A 23,465-nucleotide genomic window follows, 5' to 3' on the forward strand; every position below is an offset into this window, starting at 1 on the left:
TAGACTTGCCAATGATTATTTATTTTTAACTTAAAAAACAATTTCGAAATAACCAAATGGTTAGGCTGTGTACACATTAGGCATTTTTAAACGTGCATTTTAAAAAACCAAGAGTTCTGCATACGTATACATACTCAAACGCGCGTTGATAGATTTTTGTTAGAATGCGCGTTTCGCGGGTGTCAGCCGCGCGCTTTGAGATATATGTGCTGCCATGTTGTTGTACATTCGATTGCACATGTTCAGGTAGAGTGGACATACATTGGCTGAAATGGAGAATGATCATTTCGATACTGATCTATTTATTGATGAAATCTAAAAAAGACCAGCCATCGTCAAATGATTTTATAGATATTCTAAAAGAATTTAAAAATTTGGGTTCATATTGTCTTAGTTTTGGGTACAACGTCACAAACATTCCATGTGTCAGTCTATCTCATAATATTGGGTTCACCTAAAATTCTCTTTGCCTCTGCCATCGTCTTCTATAGCGACGATGGAGGAGGCACATACAAGCAATTACTTTCACGCCCATTTCCAAACCGAGCCAGTGCTCACACTCCACCAAACAGTCGTCGAATGCCGAGCTAACGCGCGGTGTGTATGCTGCTAATGCACGTTTAATGCAACGCAAAACGCCTAATGTGTACACAGCCTTAGGTTAACTTTTACTCTTTAGAACATGCAAAGACAATCCGTATTTAAATAAGTAAATATATATTTATTTATTTATTTATTTTATCCAGTTTTATGAGAAGCCACTGAAAAGAAACACAGGAAATATATGACTTCTAGCATATTACCAATCTTCTAAAAATATTTGAATTAAAATAAAGATAATTAAATAAACCTCAAAGCTTTCACCAATCAATTAAAAAATTAATAGCCAAAGGAAAAATGTTTAGACATAATAAAGTAATCTGATTCTAAAATCTAAATACACAAAGTTTCTTTCTTGATGTAATATGAAACTATTACGTTGTTCGGAAAGTAAGTTCGTTTTTTTTTACTACTAGACGGATTAGTCTTATTTTTCCTGCCATTTTCATTCTAAACTATATTATCATTATATATTTTGACAGCTAAGATTTTAAGGCTTATTTGTAAAAACTTTTGTTTGATTCTGTGCAATTTTTCATATTTTGTGTCCCATCAAGTATGAAAGATCGAAAGCAGCATTTTCGGCATATTTTGCTCTTTTAGTACCGAAAAGCTAAGGATGCTGTTCAAGCAAGAAAAAAATTGTGTGACATGTATGGTGGAGATGTATTGACAGAACGATAGTGCCAAAACTGGTTTACAAAATTTCGTTCTGGCAATTTCAATATCGAAAATGCACCACATTCTGGATGGCCAATTTAAACCAATGAAAACAAAATAAAGGTACTAACTGAAGCAAACTGCTGAATAACAACACGTGAAATCACCAAGAGATTAAATTTGTCAAATTGAACTGTTTATAATTACTTGAAACAAATTGGTTTCGTTTCAAAGCTCGATATATGGGTTCCACATGTTCTTAAGGAGAGATGCTCTCTTTGGTTGGATTTTAAGAATTTTTTTTTTTGGAGCTTTTACCAGACAATTTAAGAATTGATTCGAAAGTGTACTGCCATCGAGTAAACAAATCGAGTAATATCATCAAACAGAAAAGATGGCCAGAATTGATGGACAAAACAGTTGTAGTGTTTTACCACGATAATGTCAAATTTCACACAAGTTTGGTAACTCGCCAGAAACTGTTATAACTTAGATGGGATGTGCTATCACACCAACCATACTCGCCAGATCAAGCACACTCAGATTATTACTTGTTCCGGTCTATACAAATTTTTTTAACTGTAAGACATTTACTTGAAATGACAATGTCAAAAATCACTTGGATCAGTTTTTTGTAAGCAACGATCAAAACTTCTATGAATGTGAAATCATGCTACTATCAGAAACAATGACAACAGGTATTTGACCAAAATGGTTGATATATAATTCAATAAAATATTTATTTATTATAAAAATATTGTTTTTTTTTCCACGGAAAAAAAACTAACTTGCTTTCCGAATGACCCAATAAATCTAATATCCTTTTAAGTTCTTTATTCTTATTTTCAATAGATATTGTTTCATAGGTTTTTTAATTTAATAAAATGTAAAGGACTCATTAACTTATTAGTAAACATAAATAATATTTGTAAACAAATAACTGCAAATATAAATAATATTTTTAACTGAACATAAGTTAAACATTATTATTTAGTTTATATACATATAACTTTAATATTTCAAGCTTATTTTTAATTAAAAAGTATTTTTTTTACCAATATCAGGTTCCTGGTCCTTTGTCATAGCATTGGCCCCTAAACGGTCCAAAGCTTTAGAGAGGTAGACTTCATTATCAACATGAGCTGTAAAATAATCCATTAATGCATATAAATATTATAAACATAAAAATAAATTTGATATTCATAATTGTTACTTATACATTATTTTAAAATATAATGATTATTTTCTCTACAGTATAAGTTATACCACAAAGAATATACAGTCGACCCCCTATAACACTGTTGATAATTCCATTTTATATGAATTCCATGTTGTATGAGTCACTTAGATTTTACTGGGCTGTGCTGGGCTGTGAACAGCTCACATATTTGTAAAATCTAAGTGACTCGTACAACATGGAATTCATATAAAACGGAATTATCAACAGTGTTATGGGGGGTTTGACTGTATTCTAATATACAGAAAATAAAATATTTAGATATTTTGATAATCAATATTAAAGTGTTTCTCATGTAAAATATACTAAAACTGTACATTGTGAAAAGCATAACAAATCGTAAATAAAAATAAATAAAATGTAAGTTTTTATGAAGTGAAATATTGAAAATTTTTTAAAAATGCCAGCAATGAGTTGCATAACTTTCTTGGCAACAAATTTAAAATTGTATGTGACACTATCTCTTGTTTTATTATAAATTTTTTTATTATTATTAATTATTATAAAATGGTAAAAAGCTTAATTTTGAAAGTAGAGATGAGCTTGATAAAAAAAAAATTATAAATGTTAATAATGAGTAAAATCTTCATGTGACCCCTCTCTACCTTTCCATTCCCTTGACCTTTAATTACCAAAATTTAATAGCATCAATCTCCCTAATATACAAACCTCTCTGCAAAATTTCAGAAATTTTCAACAAAACACACCAGAGTTATTATGCTTCAAAAGTGGTTGAACAAAATCGGCCCCTCAAAAACCAAACCATTCAAGCAATTTCTTTCTATTTTATTCTTATTTATTTTATTGTATTTTTTTCTTTTTTACAATAAAATAGCCACTAGATTTGTCAATTTCTAAAAAGTTAATTCTAAGGGTTCTTCATTCCAGAAATAAAAAATTTTAGATTTGACATTTTAAATCCTCATAATGGCTCTAGGTGAGAATGACTTTATTTGTTTATTTACAAATACTACAAATGATTCCCTTATAGACAAAGTTTGCCATCCCCCAAATAACATAAAATAACAAAACCTGAGAAAACAACAAATAAAATTGTAGGATTTTGTTGCAATAACCAAGTCAAAAGAAATATAGAATTCTTTTACAAAATAGTGTGAATTTATGGAAATCAATGTAAAGTCTATCTTCGATTATATTAGTAAGTTTATGGTGACAGAAGAAAAATGATTTGGCAAAAACAGCAAGATGGCAAAAAAAGAACAGAAATACAGGTAGACTGTCTTCTATTGACTGAAGTAATATGTAGGTTAATATAACAAGATGGGAGAAATTAATTGAAAATTTGATCAAAGTAATTGATATGTTTAGATAAATCTGGTAAGCCTAAGCAAGATTGTGCAACTTCAGGAGAACCTGTGTATGGTAACTGAGCCAGTTTGTTGAGTAAAAGAAACATTTTACCTAATTGAGAATTGAGTTTGTTTAACAGATAGGGAGACACTGAAACCCGGACAAGTAAAGCATAATCGAAAAGAGACTAAATGTTAGTAAAAAAGATGGCACATAATGTATTATTATTTGAGATAGTCTTGAAATTACACCAAAGCATTTCACAGAAACAAGTAATGCAAATACAAGATGAGCTAAGATAGACTGATACTACAGTTCTTCTCAAAAGGTGCCAACATAGTTAAAAAGTGAGCAATGAATGGTGCAAATAGAAGATTGGGTACAGACCAATCTTCTATTTGCACCATCCATTTCTGTAAAATGTCATTTCCATTAATTTGGTGATGCTCTGCATTTTCTCATTTACCTTTTTCTGTATCTCTCATAGTTTTCAAGATAGGAATATTAACTTCCAAAATTTTACTGCTAGGGTGTTGCTATCAGTTTCATCTGGTAGTGCATTATCACTTTCCCATATCAATACCTAACTTCCCTTATAATACTATTTATATTCAAAAGTTATTTGAATGACTTAGGATTTCACCATGCACACTATATACATATATATAATATATATAAATAAACACACACACTAATACATAATAGTGATACATTGCCAACCAATTATTTAAAAAAATAATTGTACAACTACTATGGACTTTTTGCCAAAGTATTCTAAATCAAGCACACACAAAATAATGATACCATCATAACTGCCTTTCTCTTGAGTAAGAGAGAAAAGGAACTACTACTATTACTAATAAAAATAGAGCATTAATGTCAATTACAAAGTTGTAAAGAATGATAAAATATAAAATTTCATATTTTCTTTCATCCTAAAATACCAAACAGGGCCTTAGAACAAGCTGTAAAAAAAATGGCACTTGAGTACATCACTTCTTAACAAGAGTGCAATGCATGAGGATTTTATTTTCCTTTTTAAACTCTTATACACTGTAAGCACTAAATGGGTCATTTTTTAGCAAGCTCATTATGAGTTTATCAGATAGATCCTCCAAAAAATTCCTTGGATTTTTTGACCCATCCAGATTCAATTCCAAGTTTCCCAGTGGTAGGCAGTTACCTTAGCTGCTCAGCCATCTAGCCTGCATAAGCGATTGTTAAGTGAAATGTACAACAGATTACATATTTTCTAATTTGTAATACAGTAGAGCATCGATTATCCGACCCCCGATTAACCGTCACATCGGTTAACCGACCGTTCTAGTTGGCAAATTTCAAATGTCCGCTAGTGATGTGGCATTACAATATTTAGCTATGTCTTGGCTACTTTAATATTATTTTTGTTAAATTTTTGCATGTTTTAGCTGGCATCAACAGCTTGACCATTGAAGGGAGGCCAATATTTAAATGAGACTTAATTTTCTAATTATGAGTGGTTGTTTGTTTCGTGAGCAATAAAATAATTTAAAAATAATTTTTAACAATACAATAGCAATGATTATTATTTTAGAAAAAAATTTGTTAGGCTAAACATCAATGAAAATTCAACGCAAAGTTGGTTAATAGCGATATACTAATAAACTAATTACATGGGATACTAATATCCTAATATACTATACTAATAATGTATTTTTTCCTTCTTTTCAGTTATCCGACCAACCTGAGTCTCCAATTGAGTCAGACAATCGATGCTCTACTGTACTCACACAGCCATGGTAAGATCAAATAATCCAGATAAACAGAAAACACAAAATATCAGTGGATTTGTACATTTCTTTACATTTACACACTTATTCCTACAAAAGGCTGCTTATGCTATTAAAATGGATGATATGTTATCCATGCAAAATTGTGCAACTTCAAACATATAGACTTATATCATTGCAGATTTGAGTGCCATATATGCTAATATATAAATCTACCTCAAGATTTTCAGCTCATAATTCTGATTTAGACATATACCCATCATATAAATCAATCCCCAAACATGTGATAGATTAATGGTACGTTAGAACTGAAATGTGGATACAGTATATGACAACCTATGGCAAAACATATAATATAATACAACTTGCATCAAGACACTAACTGTAACATCTTTCAACAGATAATATACATACAGTAGAGCGTCGATTTTCCGAATCAATTGGGGACTGGGGTTGTCCAGATAACTGATTTACGTACGAAAAAATAGTTTAACGTATCCGATGTCGAAATTTTTATCCGTTGCGTGTCGCATCACGTTGAATTTTCATCGATGTTAAGCCTAACAAAGACTATTATATCGTTAAAAATTATTTTCTTATTTTGTACAAACAAAATAAATATATTTAAAAATATAAAAATAATAAAAAATTATACTTTAGATGTTAATTTAGTATCAAAAACGTAAAATATTTGAGTAACCCAAGACATAGCCAAAGATTGAAGCACCACAGCACTGGCGAAAATTTAAATTTGCCGACTGTAATTCTTTCGGATGATTGACTTTCGGAAAATCGACGCTCTACTGTAGTTTATGGTACATACAAAAAGTAACATGGATCACCAAGTAATCATTAAAAATCTTCAATAAATTATCTTTGTAAAACCTTTAATGTAAATCAGATATATCAGTAAAGATATACATACCAAAGTCAATGTGTCTAATAAAATAATTGTTTACATAGTATCTCAATAGTACGACTAAGGTGTGTTTCAAATTTATACGGACACGAAAAAATTAAAGTGAAACCTAAATTTGCTGCATTAAGTGACAAATGTTTTATTAAAAATAACATGGATTTACTTGTTTCCACACTGCAAAATAAGAATTATAATCAAACATTAACATTTTGTCACTGAAAATAATATTTTTGAAAATTTTGTACAAAAAAACTGTTACATATTTATCCGGACAGGTTTCAAATTGCAAAGTTTTCTTACAATTTATTGGCCAATGTACCACCACTTAACTTAATTACATTAAATACTCGATTCGGCATTGTTTCAGTTAGATTCTAAAGGAATTCAATCTTATGTTTATCCCAAGTATCTGAAATTGCTGCCTTCGAATCATGAATTGTGGGAAAACTGCTTTCCATTGGCATAAACTGTACGAACCATCATCCCCCAAAGATTTTCCATCGGATTCAGGTCAGGCTTCTAGCAGGCCATGTCATCAGATTAATATTTTTACGTTTAAACCACATTTTTGTTGATTTAAAGGCATGCACAGGAGCATTGTCTTGTTGAAAAATCCAATTTGGTCCCCAAATATTTGGTCCAGCATCAAATAAATGATCCTGAAGCATGCTTTAATACTTCTCTGAATTCATTCTTTGAGTTATAAATGCTAAATCTGTGGTTCCATTGAATCCAAATGCACCCCACACTATTATTGCTCTTCCATCCATTTAGCATTTTGAAAATATTTGTTTTTCGGTTCTTAAATCGTGCCAATAATATTTTCAACTGTCTGGACTATCTAAGATGAATTGTTTTTCATCACTGAACAAAACTTCAATCCATTCTTTGGACTGTTATGTGTTTTTGTACCCAATCAAGTTTGTCACTTTTGTGCTTTAATGAAAGTGGTGGCATTATAGCTTTTTTCTGAATTTTAACATTGGAGATTTATTTAAAACTCTCCACACTGTTGTGCTGCTACAAGGTAAGTCTAATTCTTGTTTTATTTTTCTTACTGATGTTTGTTTTGTGGAGCAAACCTTGATGATTTGTCTTCAATCTCGAGGTATAAGCTTGGGTTTCGGACCTGTCTTGAATTTTGGTACATCCTACCACGTTTTTTTGATAAATAATCACCAACAGTTGATTTTGGATGATTTATATACGCTGCAATTTCTCTTATTAACTCGCCTTGTGATTTATAGGCATCAATCTGCTCTTTTTCATAATCAGATAAATTCTTTGTTCTACCAATTTTAGAACGTTGAACAACAAAGAATTTGTATTACAATTAAATATGTAAGCTGATTTGCATATTTCAATGCTTGAAACTAAACAATATTCTATTTAAGTCATGAAATGAGTGCCTGTCCGGATAAATATGTAACAGTTTTTTTGTACAAAATTTTCAAAATTATTATTTTCACTGACAAAATGTTAATGTTTGATTAAAATTCTTGTTTTGCAGTATGGAAACAAGTAAATCAATGTTATTTTTAATAAAACATTTGTCACTAAATGCAGCAAATTTGGGTTTCACTTTAATTTTACCGTGTCCGTATAAATTTGAAACACACCTTACACATAATACATGATAATAGAACACTACAGAATGGTTTTGTTTACATGCCTGCATTTGCATCAGTTATGAGGTCTAAACCTCACCTGACAAAACAAGAAACATACCACTGAACTAACATTAATAAAAGGAGATACATCCTTTGCATGAGGTTGGGAAAGCAAAGAAATTGGATACTGTAAAATTCACATTCAAATTGTCACATTCCCAGTCATAGATTGCATGAGAGAGAGAGAGCGACATTAATAGAAAATTTGCAGTTACTTAGTAGGTCAAAATCGAAAAAGTGAACCCCTCCTCAAAGGGGAATGTGACTGAGAACCATATGGATGCAGCTGCATCCTCTCCGAGAGGAAAAAAAAATCATTTTCGTTTATTTACAGGCAATCACTCAAAGAAATATAACTCAACACTTTGCGAAGAGTAGGTCCATATCAGGGTGAATGGGGATGGTCAAGTGTGACCTGTGCAACCGAATTGTGCCCCAAACAGGTCAAGTACCAATTGGGATGGAAAAAGTGATAGATTAAAACCAATTGAAAATAAGAATTTGGGGACAAAATTGAATAAAAACCTGTGTTCCCACAGACATGAAGTCTTATTTGTCTGGTAATTCCTGTTGTCTCCTGAGTCTGCTCTGGTGTTCCCCATCCCTGAGTGATTTCCCCTTTCTATGCTAATGATAGAGGAGTACAAGACTTTGCTCTCACATACAAGTCCTTTTCTCACCAAAATGAACTGAGCCTGAGCACATGACAATGGGATTGGCCTTGTCTGGGAAACAAAGACCACCAGTGATAAATACCAACATTATCTCTCCTCCAGAGAAAGTGACAGGACAGTGAACAGGAAAGTGACAGAGAAAGTGACAATAAAATATATTTATAATAATGCCTATTTTAAATAACTAAGTAATTAATAATTATTTTTATCACTTGTAATTATTCAAAAATATACGTAATAATGTAAAATTAATAAAATATAATACCATTGCCACTATTAAATATGGCTTTTACTGCTTTCTTCATTTTTGTTAAACCATCTCTGTCAAAATCAAGTGTCTGAAAATAAAAAATAATTAAATACCTAAGTATTATTCCTTAAAATAACATTTTGAATATTTAAAATCTATTAATGTTCAATTAAAACTGAAATTAATATTTTCAGTATAAAGGAAATCCAAAAAATATCAATAAATTATTATATTAGCAACAATCTAAAAATAAATTCAAAAATATAATCAAAGAATAATTCTACATCAAGTATATATTAAAAGCACCAAAATACACTTTAATCCAGTAGAGAACAAAAATTTAATGACAAACTAACATTTTCAACCTTATTCAAAAGCTATAATCAGGGTCTAAGGATAAAACAAATTCAAATACAACACAGAATTCAAAGTAATTGGAGAGATATATGTCATGAGAAGTCACATGCACAGGTGTTAAACTATAAAATTATTAAATACAAACTGGGTTTGAAGGAAAGATAAATACAAAATAATAATAATTAAATAAATAAACACCAATAAAATAAGCATTAATAGAAAATTAAGAAAAATATACAAAAATTAAATCAATCCTTACAAAATTAAACAATTTGTAGTTAGTACTTAATACAATCAATGATGCCTATCATTTATTGACTTGAAATAAGCCCTCCATGCATGTGACAAAGATATAGTGTATATTTATTGTGTGTATTTTTCTTAAATTTCTATTATTGTTTATTTTATTGATATTTATTTATTTAATCATCATCATATTTTGTATTTATCTTTCCTTCAAACCCAATTTATGTTTAATAATTTTATATTTTAACACTTACACATGTGACTTCTCATGATATGTATTTATCCAATTACTTGAATTTTGCATTCTACTCAAATTTATGTTCCATCTTTAGAACCTGATGACAGCTTTTGAATAAGATTGAAAATGTTAGTTTGTCATTAAATTTTTGTTCTCAATTGGATTAAGGTGTAGTTTAAATGTTATTATTATTAACAATTCCAGTATTTAACTCTTTCAACATGAAATTGGCCAGTTGATTTCATTAAAATGAAATCAACCGGCCAATTTCATTAAAATCGGCAATTGGTTGATTTCATTAAAATGAAATCAACCAATTGAAAAGTTGTTAGACTAGTTTTGCTATACAAGTTGTAGTCAGGTATACAAGTTTGCTATCCTCTTGTAACCTGAAGTTTACTGGTAAAAACAATTTAGTCATTAGCAACAGAAATAGAGTGAGTTTTCAAAGCTTAGAGTTGAAGTGTGGTTTACAAATAAACAATGTAAGACTAAATCTATAATTAATTTTAGTTTAAAAACTCTTGCAAGCTTATTGGATTTTCTTGAGAAGTGAAATATATTCTCTCATGTCATCTTATGATGACTAACCCTGGGTTTGTATGCAAATGTATGTTTTTCCCCATAAATGCTATGTTGTTATAACCTTGATATAAATAAGATTTAGGTCAAAGTGCATCAAATTAAGGTTGTCCAATAATGCATATTTCATATGCAATTTTAAAAACTCATATAAAATATGTGCTTATAATTTTTATTGTGTATTTTTCAGATTTGACCATTTTAGGGACTGAATAAGTACTTGTTTATAACTTAAGTATCTATATCAATCAGAACCTTGATAATCCCAGTAAATAATTTATTTTACTGTACATTTCTAAATTGGAATTCACAGAACCGTGCATTCCAATTTAGAATATTGTTAACCTGAAGCAGATATTGTATAACATCAAAAACATTACTCGAATGTACTGTACATTAAATTATTTGCTGGGATAATCAAAATTTTGATTGGTGAGTCTGTTTCTGCTATCTGTGAAATGAATTTTTTTTGCACATGTATAATTCATGTGAAAATACCCCTCTGCCATCCAATTATTGATGGAAGTGCAAAATTCAAATGTTTGCACAGTTTAACTTTCATTCTTTTAATTACCCCACAATCAAACACATTTGCATTACCATGTAAACCTGTCATTTTTTAAATTCTCAAAATTCTTTGAATTAATTAGATTAAAATTATTGTAAATATTATTTTTATTAATTTAATAATGTAAAATTTAACTCGGTTATCCTTAAACATCTTGTAAACAACTGTATGTATAGAATTAAATTCAATAATGATTGCAGATAGCATAGAAAGTTTAAAAATTTTATTTGAACATATGTGACATAATGGATATTAATAAGAATTGCTCAGATAGTAGTAGTATTCATTTCAACCTACAAATTTTAATGTATATTACTGGCATTTTTAACATGCAAAATGCATATTTCAGGCATTTTAATGTGCATATAGCCTAGTAATACATATATTTCACATTTTTATGTGCATATGTATATGCAAATATTACAATTTTAAACACACAAATCCAGCCTTTATGTATGACCATCTATGCAAATAAAGTAAATTTCACTTTCTGGGAAAAGCAGTGATGTGATTAACAGCTACTGGTTATTAGTAGATAGCTGAATAAGTATTGCATGTTTTTGCATGAAACAAAGGCAAAGGAAAGGATCTGGAGGAGTTATAAAAGAGAATGATTACAGATGCTAGATAAAAAGTTGCAAGCATCTCTTCAACTGCTATCTTTGTGGGTTGTTTCAGAGCAGCAATGGAGAAAGGTCTTCAAATAATGCCAAAACCACTTAGCAACAGCCTTGTCATCAATGTTTGAGGTTAGCAGAGATTGGCCTGCCTTGTTAAATGCAATAGATGTTCTACAGCTGCATCTTTTCACAATGCAATTTAATGCTGATAATTCATAGTCAGGTCAGAGCTAACTCTTGATCAGATGCTGCTATGTATGGATATATGCACCCAACGGCCTGTAAAGACTGCCATATTAACTACACAAAATCAACTCCAATGCCTCAGTTTGGTAGCAAGTACCAAACTGAGATTGGACCATCAAGAAATGAAGAGAGTTGTGTTTTCAAATAAATTGCTTCAAGTTAACAGGCACTGGAGAGTGAGGCATGCAGCAACTAAAAAGGACCATCCTGACATCCAAATCCTAGCACATAGCTGGTGAGGAAGATCAATTATGATATGGATAGGAATTAACACTGACAGACAAATTGTCAAAAGCTGATATTTTACATTTAGCAAGAAGTTTCTCAGATCGTTTTACCAAAAACAATTACTTATTTCTCAAGAAATATGCATCCCAGTATTCTAACTTTCCAGCATTCTTATTTTGCCATAGATTCAATTTGGCAACAAAATAATATTCTACACTTTCTACTCAGCATTCAATATTGTTCATTATCAATAAGAAAAACACATCTTTAAAAATCCAGCAAATAACTTTAAGTTATTTGCTGAATTTTTAAAGGTGTGTTTTTCTTAATGACTATTTTTATCCAGTTGAAAGAAAATATATTGATATTGTTCATTATTCAACATAGTTGCCAGTTGTGCTGTAATAATGATCTTTACATAATGAATAATGTAACTTTACATAATTTAGTTTTCAGTATACATTTTCCATGTAGAAGTAAGGGATGTGCACACATTTTCAGTAGTAGCAACAATCTCACAATAAAGTCATATCCTACTTGGAAATTATGAGCTGGCATACATTGGTGCTCTTAGTTCATTTAGAAGGTTTCCTGAATACTATCAGTCCCTTAACATTCTAGCAGATATAATGTTACTGTTTTATGGTTACTGTCTTTGAAAACGGTAATGACATTTTCTAACAAGATAATGTTTGTTGTCACACAGTTCATGTGGTCCAAAAATAGTGTGATGAATGTGATAATGACTTTCAAGTGTTATATCGGTTCCCTAACTCTTCTGATTTGTTGCGTACTGAACATCTATGAGACCATTTGAACCAGTTGCAGAATTCTGAACTGTCCATGTTTTGCACAGACAGTCTGCTTTTCAAGGGTTCTGTCCTCATGTCTGCTGTGTTTGGCATTTGTCCACTTTTTGTGACAATGATTCCAATTTCCATTTTGTTACAATTATTGATTTTTGACTAATTTTTTCATATATACAAATCCATTAATCTTTTTTTGTTGTTACTGTTGTTGATTGTCAATATTCTTCAATCAAGTGTTGCATATACTTTTTCTTTGTATGTAAAAGAAGTCTAAAGAAAAAATAAACAACACTTTTGAAGATTTTCTAAGCGAAGGAATAATGTTAATGAAAAAGTGTTTATGCAATCTCATAATAACTAGTGATCCTACTTAGGGTCTCAATACGATATTTAGGGAAATTGCTGTTCTACACTACGCTGTATTAGTATAACGACGGTAAAATGATCAAAAGTACAAAATAGATGCAATAAAATAATCTTATATCACATTTAACAATTCATTTTACCATTTCTGTACACTTTACATTAAACCTGAAGAAGACCGAAAAATACATTCAAAAACGTTTCTTTTTTCAATTAAATATTTTACTGGTCATTTAAAGGTTGTTGTGAGTCTATTATAATTAAAATATAATTCATGAGCAAGGAATGTATAAACATTTAGTAAATGATCTAATAGTTATCCAATAATATAATTCATTGAACTAAATAGAATTATTAAAAATTAATTTAGATTAAAATCCAACATCACTGTTCATTGGTTTTCAAGTAAATGGTTCATTTGATGTTATGACCTGAAATAATATACAACTTAATGAATTTATGCATTAATACTCTCTACATCCTTGAATGTTAAATACAATTTCTATATCAACTGAATACATTTGAGTTAGGTAATAAAGCAGAAGCAGTTTTATTAAGAAAATCGAACTATCATAGATGAGAGTAAAATCTAAATACAGTAAAGCATAAAAAATCCCAATTCAGCTGTTGAAAAACAGGTAATAATTACACATATAGTACAGTAAGACCCCGCTTAACATGGGGGATCGTTCCTAGACAACAAAGCGCTAAGTGAAACAGTGTTAAATGAAACCATTATAACAGAGTAAATAAGGATAGGGGAACCGCAACTGAAAATTTTAAAAAATTTACTTTAATTTTAAGTTATTTTTATATTAATTTGTATAATAATATATGTTAAATAACACATAAACACATGCACACAGAAATGTATAATAATATATTAATTAGTTCATTTTTTGTGACGAAAATACTGACTTTTCTGAAAATCTTGTTTTTTTGCAATAAAGTCGTGAAGTTTCATTTGTTGCATTTTTCTCTCCTTAATAAGCAAATATCAGTAACAGAAGATCGCATCCAAAATGCCTCATTTTTGTTGATCAATAAAAATATAAAACAATGGGATCGGTGAAATTTCTAAAAAATATAATTTCTAAAAATAAGATTATCTTTAGATAAAATAAACGAGTAAATATAAAACACTCTTTCTTAACCGATTTCGAGTGATTTATATCGGCAGACAAAGGTAAAATTAAGCAAAATCACTGTCTTATGAGCCTAGATATAAAGTCAATGTATCCATCTATAACGTTGGAAATGATAAAAGAATCTATCAGTAAATATGAAATACCAGATTATATAATTTTTCTTATTGAATTTATATTTAAAAATAATTATTTTAAAATTAATACAGATTTTTTTCACCAAAAAAATGGAATATCAATGGGATCAGTAGTTGGACCTAAATTAGCGAAGATTTGTATGGAATCAATTGATGGTGCTATATCACAAGTCCCAGGTATAGAATTTTATGCTCGTTATGTTAACGATATATTAATTATTTTTGATTCCTGTGTAGTAACACCTCATGAAATTGAAGATTATGCGAATAACTTAAAACCTAATATAAAGTTTACTAGTGAATTGGAACAGAATCAGGAAATAAACTATTTGGATGTGACTATTAAACGTGAGAAAACACAACTAAGGTTCCGTAAGTATGAAAAATTATGTAATACAGAAAAAACAATTAGTTATAAATCTTATTGCCCTATAGACACTAAAAGAAATGTTTTTACTATGGAATTGAGGAAAATACTAATCAGGACATCACTTCAGTAAGATATAAACAAAGAAGTTAAACAATTATTTAGAAAATATTTATTGAACGACTATCCAAAGAGTAAAATTTGTAAGTGGTATAATTCTTTTATAAATTACAGATATAATGTAAAAAATTGTATAAATAATAATACTTATGTTAAAATGCCTTATATACATAATCTTTATGAACGATATAAACCCATATTTAAAAAGTTTTCTATATGTGTAGTGGCGAAGCAGGAAAACAAAATGTCGAATATCATTAATATTATAAATACTAAAGGTCAAAATAAAGTAAGAAATCAGCTTGACGTCACAGGAGTGATTTACAAAGCATCATGTGATTGTTTGCAAGCGAAATCATATGTTGGAGAAACTGGACGGAGGCTTGAGATACGCTTAAAGAACACGAGGCAGCGATTCATCTAAAAAGACAAGAGTCACCTTGGTATCATCATTGTATCAATTATAATTGTAAAATTAATAGAAATTCTGTAAAAATATTATATAAAATAAAAAACTGGTTTAAAAGATGAGTAGTAGAGCACTTTTGTATTGTTGAAAATGCAAATTTGTTAAATCAGAATGTCGGTCTAAACGTTGATGCATGCTGGGAAAAATTTATTTGTATAAAAAGTAATGAGTTGCTTGGTGTTAGATAATCCATCGATGAGGCTGTAATGGCGAAATGCATTTAGAGAACCTTTTGGAAAATTTTTTGAGAAATTTGAAAATAATAAAAGAAATAACGTTGGCTAAAGTATAGTATCCTTGTTAATTATTTGTCTGCCGATATAAATCACTCGAAATCGGTTAAGAAAGAGTGTTTTATATTTACTCGTTTATTTTATCTAAAGATAATCTTATTTTTAGAAATTATATTTTTATGCCTCATTTTGCTTTTGCACTCCTTTCAAAGTCTAAATCATTTGCTACAATTTGATCAATGATTTCGGTTATCATTACCAAACTTTTACTAAAGAAATCTGTAGCAAGTTCTTTGAGTTCTTCGTTTTCAGAATCTCTATTTTCCAGTTCTACATGAATTCCTTGTTCTGCCAGTTCTTGAAGTCATCGTTGATAAGACTCTCACCAGAAACCTGTGGTAACTCCTCAATATCCTGTTTGTCTACATCTCCTAGTCCTGCTGTATCAATTAGGTTGAGTTTGATCAACATAATGATACAGCAATAGGCTCTTCTTGTTGAGAATTCTTGGATACCTTCTTCCACACTCCATTCATGCATTTATCAGTTAATTCTTGCCAAGCCAAGTCGCTATTTCCTATGGCATCCATGATGTTATATTTTTTCCAAAACTGCACAAAACAAACATAGATTTAAGGAAAGTACAGCACTATAATGAATTGCCAGTTTTTGCTGATTGGTTCATGTTTGGAAATAATCATATTATATATGAATCAATGAAATACAGCATTAATTTGAATCAGGGTAAATTTTGAGCGTTTTTTTTTCAGGCATCAAGCAGACTGCATTATATTGAATCAGCGTTAAGTGGGGCTTTACTGTATATTTGAAAATCTGGACAAATTGAAAATCCAGATCGGGTCCTGGATTTTCAATGCTTCACTATATATGCAAACAATAAAATCATCTGTATTAAAATTATTTAAAATGTTTTATTTATATATTTAAACTTACTTAAGAGATTTATTTTACTAAGTTTATAAATATAATAAAACAAATAATTGCTCAAGAAGCTTATATTTTGAAACAAAAATTAAAATAAATATTTTGAAAATTTACTTATTGAAACATATCCTTTAAAAATCTAAAATTATTATTATTAAAACAACTCAATGTAATAAGTGCTTATTAATTTTAAAATCTTAGCATTGTATCAATATATACTTCATAGTAATTTATAATGTTTGCCAAAGTCTTGTACTTATTAAATAGTTCTCAAGTGGTAGGAGATTCTACTACTCAAAACACTGATAGGTTTAAATGTTGCCATTTTATTTAAGGAAGTGATGCAATTAGTTGAATAAATGCTATTACTATTACTATTCATATTTGTTCCTCTGTTGTTTGTTTATTTTGTATTTTTGTGGCCACAGTGTCTTTTGAGATTAAAGATATTAAAGATTACTATCACAGATTATTTTGATTGTCATTATAATTGTATTTAATAATGTAAGCATATAATAGTAAAACTTTTATAATAATGTAAAGATGCAAATTTCTTATAAAATAATACCTATATGTAAGTTGGATGATAAAAAATAATAATTTAATGTCTTTTTTTTAAATAAGAGAATAATGATGGAAACATTATATAATATATATATATATATATATATATATATAATAAGTTATATATGTATGTGTGAGAGAATGCTGAATTAAATTATTGCTAAAGAAAAGAAAAAATATGGTTTTTGGGCAAGATCATCAAGCAAAGGATCATCATCATCATCATCAGTTGGAGAACAACGAATGACAGTTATTAACAAACCGTTTTTTCTACTGTATATATTACAACGTAATAATAAACACTTTATACAGGGGGGGACACATGGCAATCGGGGATATGTACACGCTGCAATAAACAGCGATATCGTTTCTCCTGAATTTAGGAAACGTTATACAAATAGGTAACGCACATTATAGCAGCATCCTATTAGTGTAAGTATTGTAGGCCCTACTTATTATGTCCACATTTAATAAATACACNATATATATAATAAGTATCATTATTAATAAATTAAAGCTATCTTGAAAGGTAATTATAATTTAATTTTATCTGTAACAGGTTTCAATGTTAACTATACAAATTTTTCAAAATCAGAAATATAAAAATCTAATTAAATAGACATCCAGAAATAAACTGCATTCTGATTCATAATATGAAGTAATTTTTAGATGCTAAATAAAATAGCATTTATTATTACTTTTGCAATATTTAAAACAAAACATAAAAATTGAAACTATTTCTACATAAAATAAAATTATATTCATTTAAAAACACATTAATCTTTAAACATATCTTTTAGAATTAAATTTTGAATTTAAAAAAAATTTATAAAAATTCAAACTATCCAAAAGATGCATGAAAGTAAATGAAAGAAGTTATCTAGATATGCAATACATATATGTCAAAATAGTGATTTAGTTGTTACAGATATTCAAACTGCCAACTTTTGGTAACAGGTGTTACACATATCTGAATCTAATCTAATTCTTTAAATATTCATGTAACTCATTATTATAAAACAGCAACTGCATACCGGGCTGTATATAACAAACTATGACCTATTTGAACCTATAACCAATGCATACAAAATTTAATCTTCCAAAACAAACATTTTTCTAACCCCTTCTGGTTCTTCTTCAGGTAATTTAGCTGGATCGAACTCAAAAACGAAAATTTGAACTAATCCAAACGCTGGTGTGTTTCAAATGTTCGGTTCATTTGCGTAATCTGTCACTTTTAACCTAACCCCCAATGAACGTTTAGTCAATCCTATGTATACCAAATCCCTGTTAAACCAGTTATCCCTAAGTGGGACAATATATATGCCTGATAATCTCTCCATATTGAATTAGTCTTTTCCGTTACATAATATGTTGAACAGAGTACGGCATCTCCTGTATGCCAGGATAACCTTTAGTTTCTTTGCGATGATGCTGTATAAAGACCTCAAGAGGGGGTTGAACATAAGAGGATTCCTCACATTTTCCATCCTCATGTTACCGCTTAGTGCTGCTGCAGTAATGGTGGAAAAAGCCTCCGTCTGTTTATGGCACTCCAATATTTTCCGTATGATATTGTGGTAACCATGGGACCTGGCAATGTCATCCCATATTGATTCAAGTAGGTCATAGTTTGTTATATTCATGTAACAATAATAAAATCTTTAAGAATTACACATTTTCCCATTTAAAATATTTTCAATATTTTGCCTATTATATCAAAAAAATTATAATAATATTCTGATGATGTTATTTAACTAAAAATTATTATATTCATAGCAAATTCACCAAAAATCCCAGATAACACTCAAGAACATTTTCTGATTTTTCATCCCACTCACAATAATGATCTTCAAATTCACAATCCTGTTGTTTGCTCACATTATTTGTTTCAGAAATTTTATTAGCATAAATATCCTCAAATTCAAATTAATGAATAGTGTCTCCATAAAACATTTTATGGAAAAAAATTTTTACATTACCATAAATATTATGTAAATAAAAATAAGAGAAAGTAGAAGTTCCATATAAGAGGATAAACCAAGAAATTTAAGACGTTGCACTTAATCACTTCAAAAAAAAATGATATGCACAAAATCACCTTTAGTTCAGAATCAAATAACTAAATGGTGAGATCATATGTAATAATAATAATATTTTTGAATTTAAACTAAAACAGGATGAAAGTAATGTGATTCAATAGCCATAACGAATATATATCACCAAATAAAAAGCATTCCTTAAAACATAAGAAATGAAACCTTAAATTAAACATTTGTTCATATATGTGACTGTATCATTAATTTTTCCTAATCCAACAGGAAAAAGGAAATACGATTACAGTATCATCTTTTCTGTAATTCATAACAATTTGGCAAAATGTAAATACAACCAGGAAGATTTTCTATTACTAGATGTGTTTAATGGGGTATATTTGAATTTTTCATTTATTTTTCGTTTATTAAGTTTTAGTTTAGATTAATTATATTAAAGCACGATTACGCCCCTGTTCGATCGCGACTTATCAAAGTCAGCCAATGACCCCGACTCCCATTTCGGTCTCGTGCGCCAAGACCTCCCTTTGAAGAATCCTCACCTCTTCCAACGATCCGATTGTCTGTCGACATTGTGGCATTTTCGAAACAAATGTCGACGTCGTCGGCGAGTTATAATCTTCCCTTGTCTCCTCCACGAACTCGGCCACGCTCATTAAGCCAGGCATGGCTGAGTTTTTGGTGGAAAACTTATCCAAAGAAAGCGAAATTACTCCTTCTTCGACTACTACTAGTTAATCGTTTGATTGCTTCTCCTCATCTCACTCTACTAGCGATGCCGAATTCCGACTTTAAGCCAAAATATCGCCATATACAATTTAATTCTCTGAAATTATTTTTTAATTTTTTACTTGTCCCTAAAAATTTACAAAAAATAAAACTTTAAAATTAAATTTAAATATTAAATTTGAACCATACTGTTCAAAAATTTAAATTTCCGAATATTCTGTTCAATTCAATTCTGTTAATTTTCAAATATATTTTTTGTTTCTCTTTTAATCGGTACAGTGGTACCGAATACTTTGAACGTCTCTAACTTCGAATTTTTTCAAAGTTCGAACGCTACTTTTGATAAAAATTATCCTCTGAGTTCGAACTATTCAAAGTTCAAACTTCGTACGCAGTGAAAAATGCACTCGAAGCATGAACGCCTTGGGCGCAATCTATTGTGCGACCAAGTCGTCTCTCGCTCTTGCCCTTGCATTACGCTCACAGGATTTTGTGCTTTTTACGTTTTATGTATTATTATTATTATTATTATTATTATATTGTGTGTTACTGGTCGATATTTAACAATTTCTTCCTGCAATTATTCGCCCAAGAGTTTGGGCGCCCCGTATGTTTTGAATGCTTCAGTTCAAATTTAAGATATCGTATTTTCAATTGATGTCTACTTGATCAATAAAACTGTGCCACTTCGTGTCATTCGAGTATCGTGATAAATATGTTCGTTCGTTAAATTACGGCAACGCAACACTTGGGCAATCTGCCTTAGAGGATGTCTTCCAACGGGTCTTTTTACGGATAATTAGCACCTATTCAGAAGTTTCAGACGTGGACAAAACCCGGAAAACTCCACGTGGCCAGCCCGTCCTGACAAGGCGTGAACCCACGACCGAACTCCCAGTGTTCAAAGAACAGAACCGCTTGGCCATTGATGGGCCGTCTCGAAGCATAAAAGCGTGCGGCAAATCTGGTGATCATCATTAAGATGCCGAAATCGAAATTGCAATCAGTTAATGCATTTCATTTTCTTAAATACGTAAATACTTTATAAATACTTATAAAGTATTTGCGTATTTTATTGTTTTCATGTTTTAACTTATTATTAAGACATTTAATTATGTTATTTTTACCTTAAATTATGTGTATTTGCTGTTTTAAATTTATCGAAATGAGTATTGTTTAGAATCTGGAAATGAAATAATGGAAAGTGAATTCATATGAATGAATTCACTTTCCATTATTTCTAATAGGAAAAATTGATTCGGACTTCGAGCGACCTCCTGGAAGGAATTACATTCGAGCTATGAGATACCACTGTAGTATTAGTTTAGTATAATTTACGTACAAAAAAACCTGGCTCTTCATAAAGATCTAATTAATATTACTGACCAATATATATATATAATGAATGAAGGAATGAAGAAAATATATATATATTTTTTCTTCATTCCTTCCTGCTCTGTGGACACTAAGAAAGGCCTTTCTTTCATAAACCATAGTGAATTCGGCCCGACCCCAATGGACGAACAGGTAATGAGAAACGAGCCCCAACATATTCGAAACAGATAGCCCATAAAAAAATTACTGCAATTTTTTGATAGCCGTATTCGGTCTTGAGTTTCCTAAAGTGGCAGGCTGACACTTTAATCGCTGCCTAGACGGCTGGATGGCCAAGCAGTTAACGTGGTGACCTACCGCTCTAGAAGACTCGGTATCAAATCAAAACTGGTCGGAAAAACATCAGAAATATTTTGGAAATGGTCCGTCCAATTGTACGTCACCACCCGACTGCTCCATTGTTGGCTTGGCCGAACATATAATGGAATTGCTAAAAGACCCTCTTAACTTCCACATGGAGGAAAGAAATAAAATAAAAACCTTTATTATAAAAAAAGAAGTCTATATCTGTGAACTAAGTGTACCAAATAGTTTACGAGATACACTGTAAATAGTGACGTGTTGGAACCTGCTCGAGCGAGACGGGTATTTAAATTTTTGATGAATGATTATATGATGAAGGATAAACATTGTTTCACATACGGGTTGTTAAACTAAGTGCCGTTAGCTATACTCGTTTTCTTGAAGCGCTGCGCGCAGTGGTCTCGAGGTTAAATGTGCAGTGCTCGTTTCAGTTATTTTTTTCACTGCATAGATTGCTGTTTCACAATGGAGGAGGGCCTTCCGGGGCTGGGTGCCGCCGGAGGCGGGGCGGTATCTGTAAATAGCGGGCGACCATCTGCCGCTTAAGGCCTGTAGTGAGTCTCTAGGAGCTCAGGTGCTAGGCCACTGCCAAATCTCTGCTAAGCCTGGTTCCTTAGCCCAGGTTAGAAAAATGGAAAGGTTGGTGTCTGGTTGGCGGTCGACTGTAAAAACCCCAGCCAAATCTTTTTGTATGGAATGTCTGATGCCACTTTGAGATGTGATAATACTAGGGCGTACCCCATAGGCGACGCGCAGTCGCAGCACCCAGCGGCTGTGGGAAATGGACGAGGGATGTTGTCTCATATGGGACGGGGACAACGTAAGAAGCGAGTCCCATTAAGAGTGGGAAGTTGGAATATAGGGACTATGACAGGGAGAGGAGCTGAACTAGCAGATACCCTGAGAAGAAGAAGAGTCGATATAGCGTGTTTACAGGAGACAAAGTGGAAAGGGGCCAAAACTAAAGAGATTGGCGAAGGGTATAAACTTTTCTACTGTGGTAAAGATGGAAAGAGGAATGGAGTGGGGATAGTCATAGACAACGACTTAAAGAAGAATGTAGTCATAGTCAATAGAGTAAATGATAGATTAATATTGTTGAAACTGAGTATTGGAGAACGGATAGTTAATGTAATCAGTGCATATGCGCTGCAAGTGGGTATAGATGCTGGAGTTAAATAGCAATTTTGGGAAGATTTGGCTAAGATAATGACAGAGGTACCGACAGATGAGGAGATATTTATTGGAGCGGACTTTAACGGGCATGTGGGAAAAAATAATGCTGGTTATGAGAGAGTACACGGAGGCAAAGGATTTGATGGTAGAAATTTTGAAGGAGAGTGTGTTTTGCAAATGGCCACCGCCTATGATTTAGTCGTGGTCAACACTTATTTGATAAATGTGAAGAACATTTAATCTATATCTATATATATATATATATATATATATAAATGAACATGTATGTCCCTATATCTAACTTTTTCGCCAAAACTACACATCGCACGTGAATGGTGTTTGTATATGGTGGTAGCCCCAAGTCTCCATTCGTGCATAGGGGTGGTTGCGTCTCGATAGCTATAAGGGTGCGGGAGATATGAGGCTAAAAGTGGTTGAAAGTGGCTTTCTATTTCGAATGTTTTGTTCGAATTTGTTCGAA

At 30.9% G+C, this 23,465-nt stretch overlaps 1 protein-coding gene across 3 annotated transcripts in view; it reads right to left on the bottom strand.

Annotated features, from left to right (window-relative positions):
* Positions 1-20,186, bottom strand: part of LOC111633745 (arfGAP with SH3 domain, ANK repeat and PH domain-containing protein-like) — a 100,582-nt gene extending 80,396 nt beyond the window's left edge. The window contains exons 1-3 of one of the 3 annotated variants that reach the window (XM_023378357.1): positions 19,924-20,186; positions 9,106-9,178; positions 2,316-2,402 (exon numbers count right to left, since the gene is read on the bottom strand). In XM_023378357.1, coding sequence (XP_023234125.1) covers positions 2,316-2,402; positions 9,106-9,178; positions 19,924-20,049 — 286 coding nt within the window. In that variant the 5' untranslated portion in view covers positions 20,050-20,186. The remainder of the gene's footprint in view (positions 1-2,315; positions 2,403-9,105; positions 9,179-19,923) is intronic. The other 2 variants (XM_023378354.1, XM_023378355.1) reach the window with 2 other exon arrangements.
* Between the last annotated feature and the right edge of the window lie 3,279 nt (positions 20,187-23,465).

Source organism: Centruroides sculpturatus, unplaced genomic scaffold (genome assembly GCF_000671375.1).
Source record: "Centruroides sculpturatus isolate CEXI.00-Female unplaced genomic scaffold, Cexi_2.0 scaffold812, whole genome shotgun sequence".
NCBI lineage: Eukaryota > Metazoa > Arthropoda > Arachnida > Scorpiones > Buthidae > Centruroides > Centruroides sculpturatus.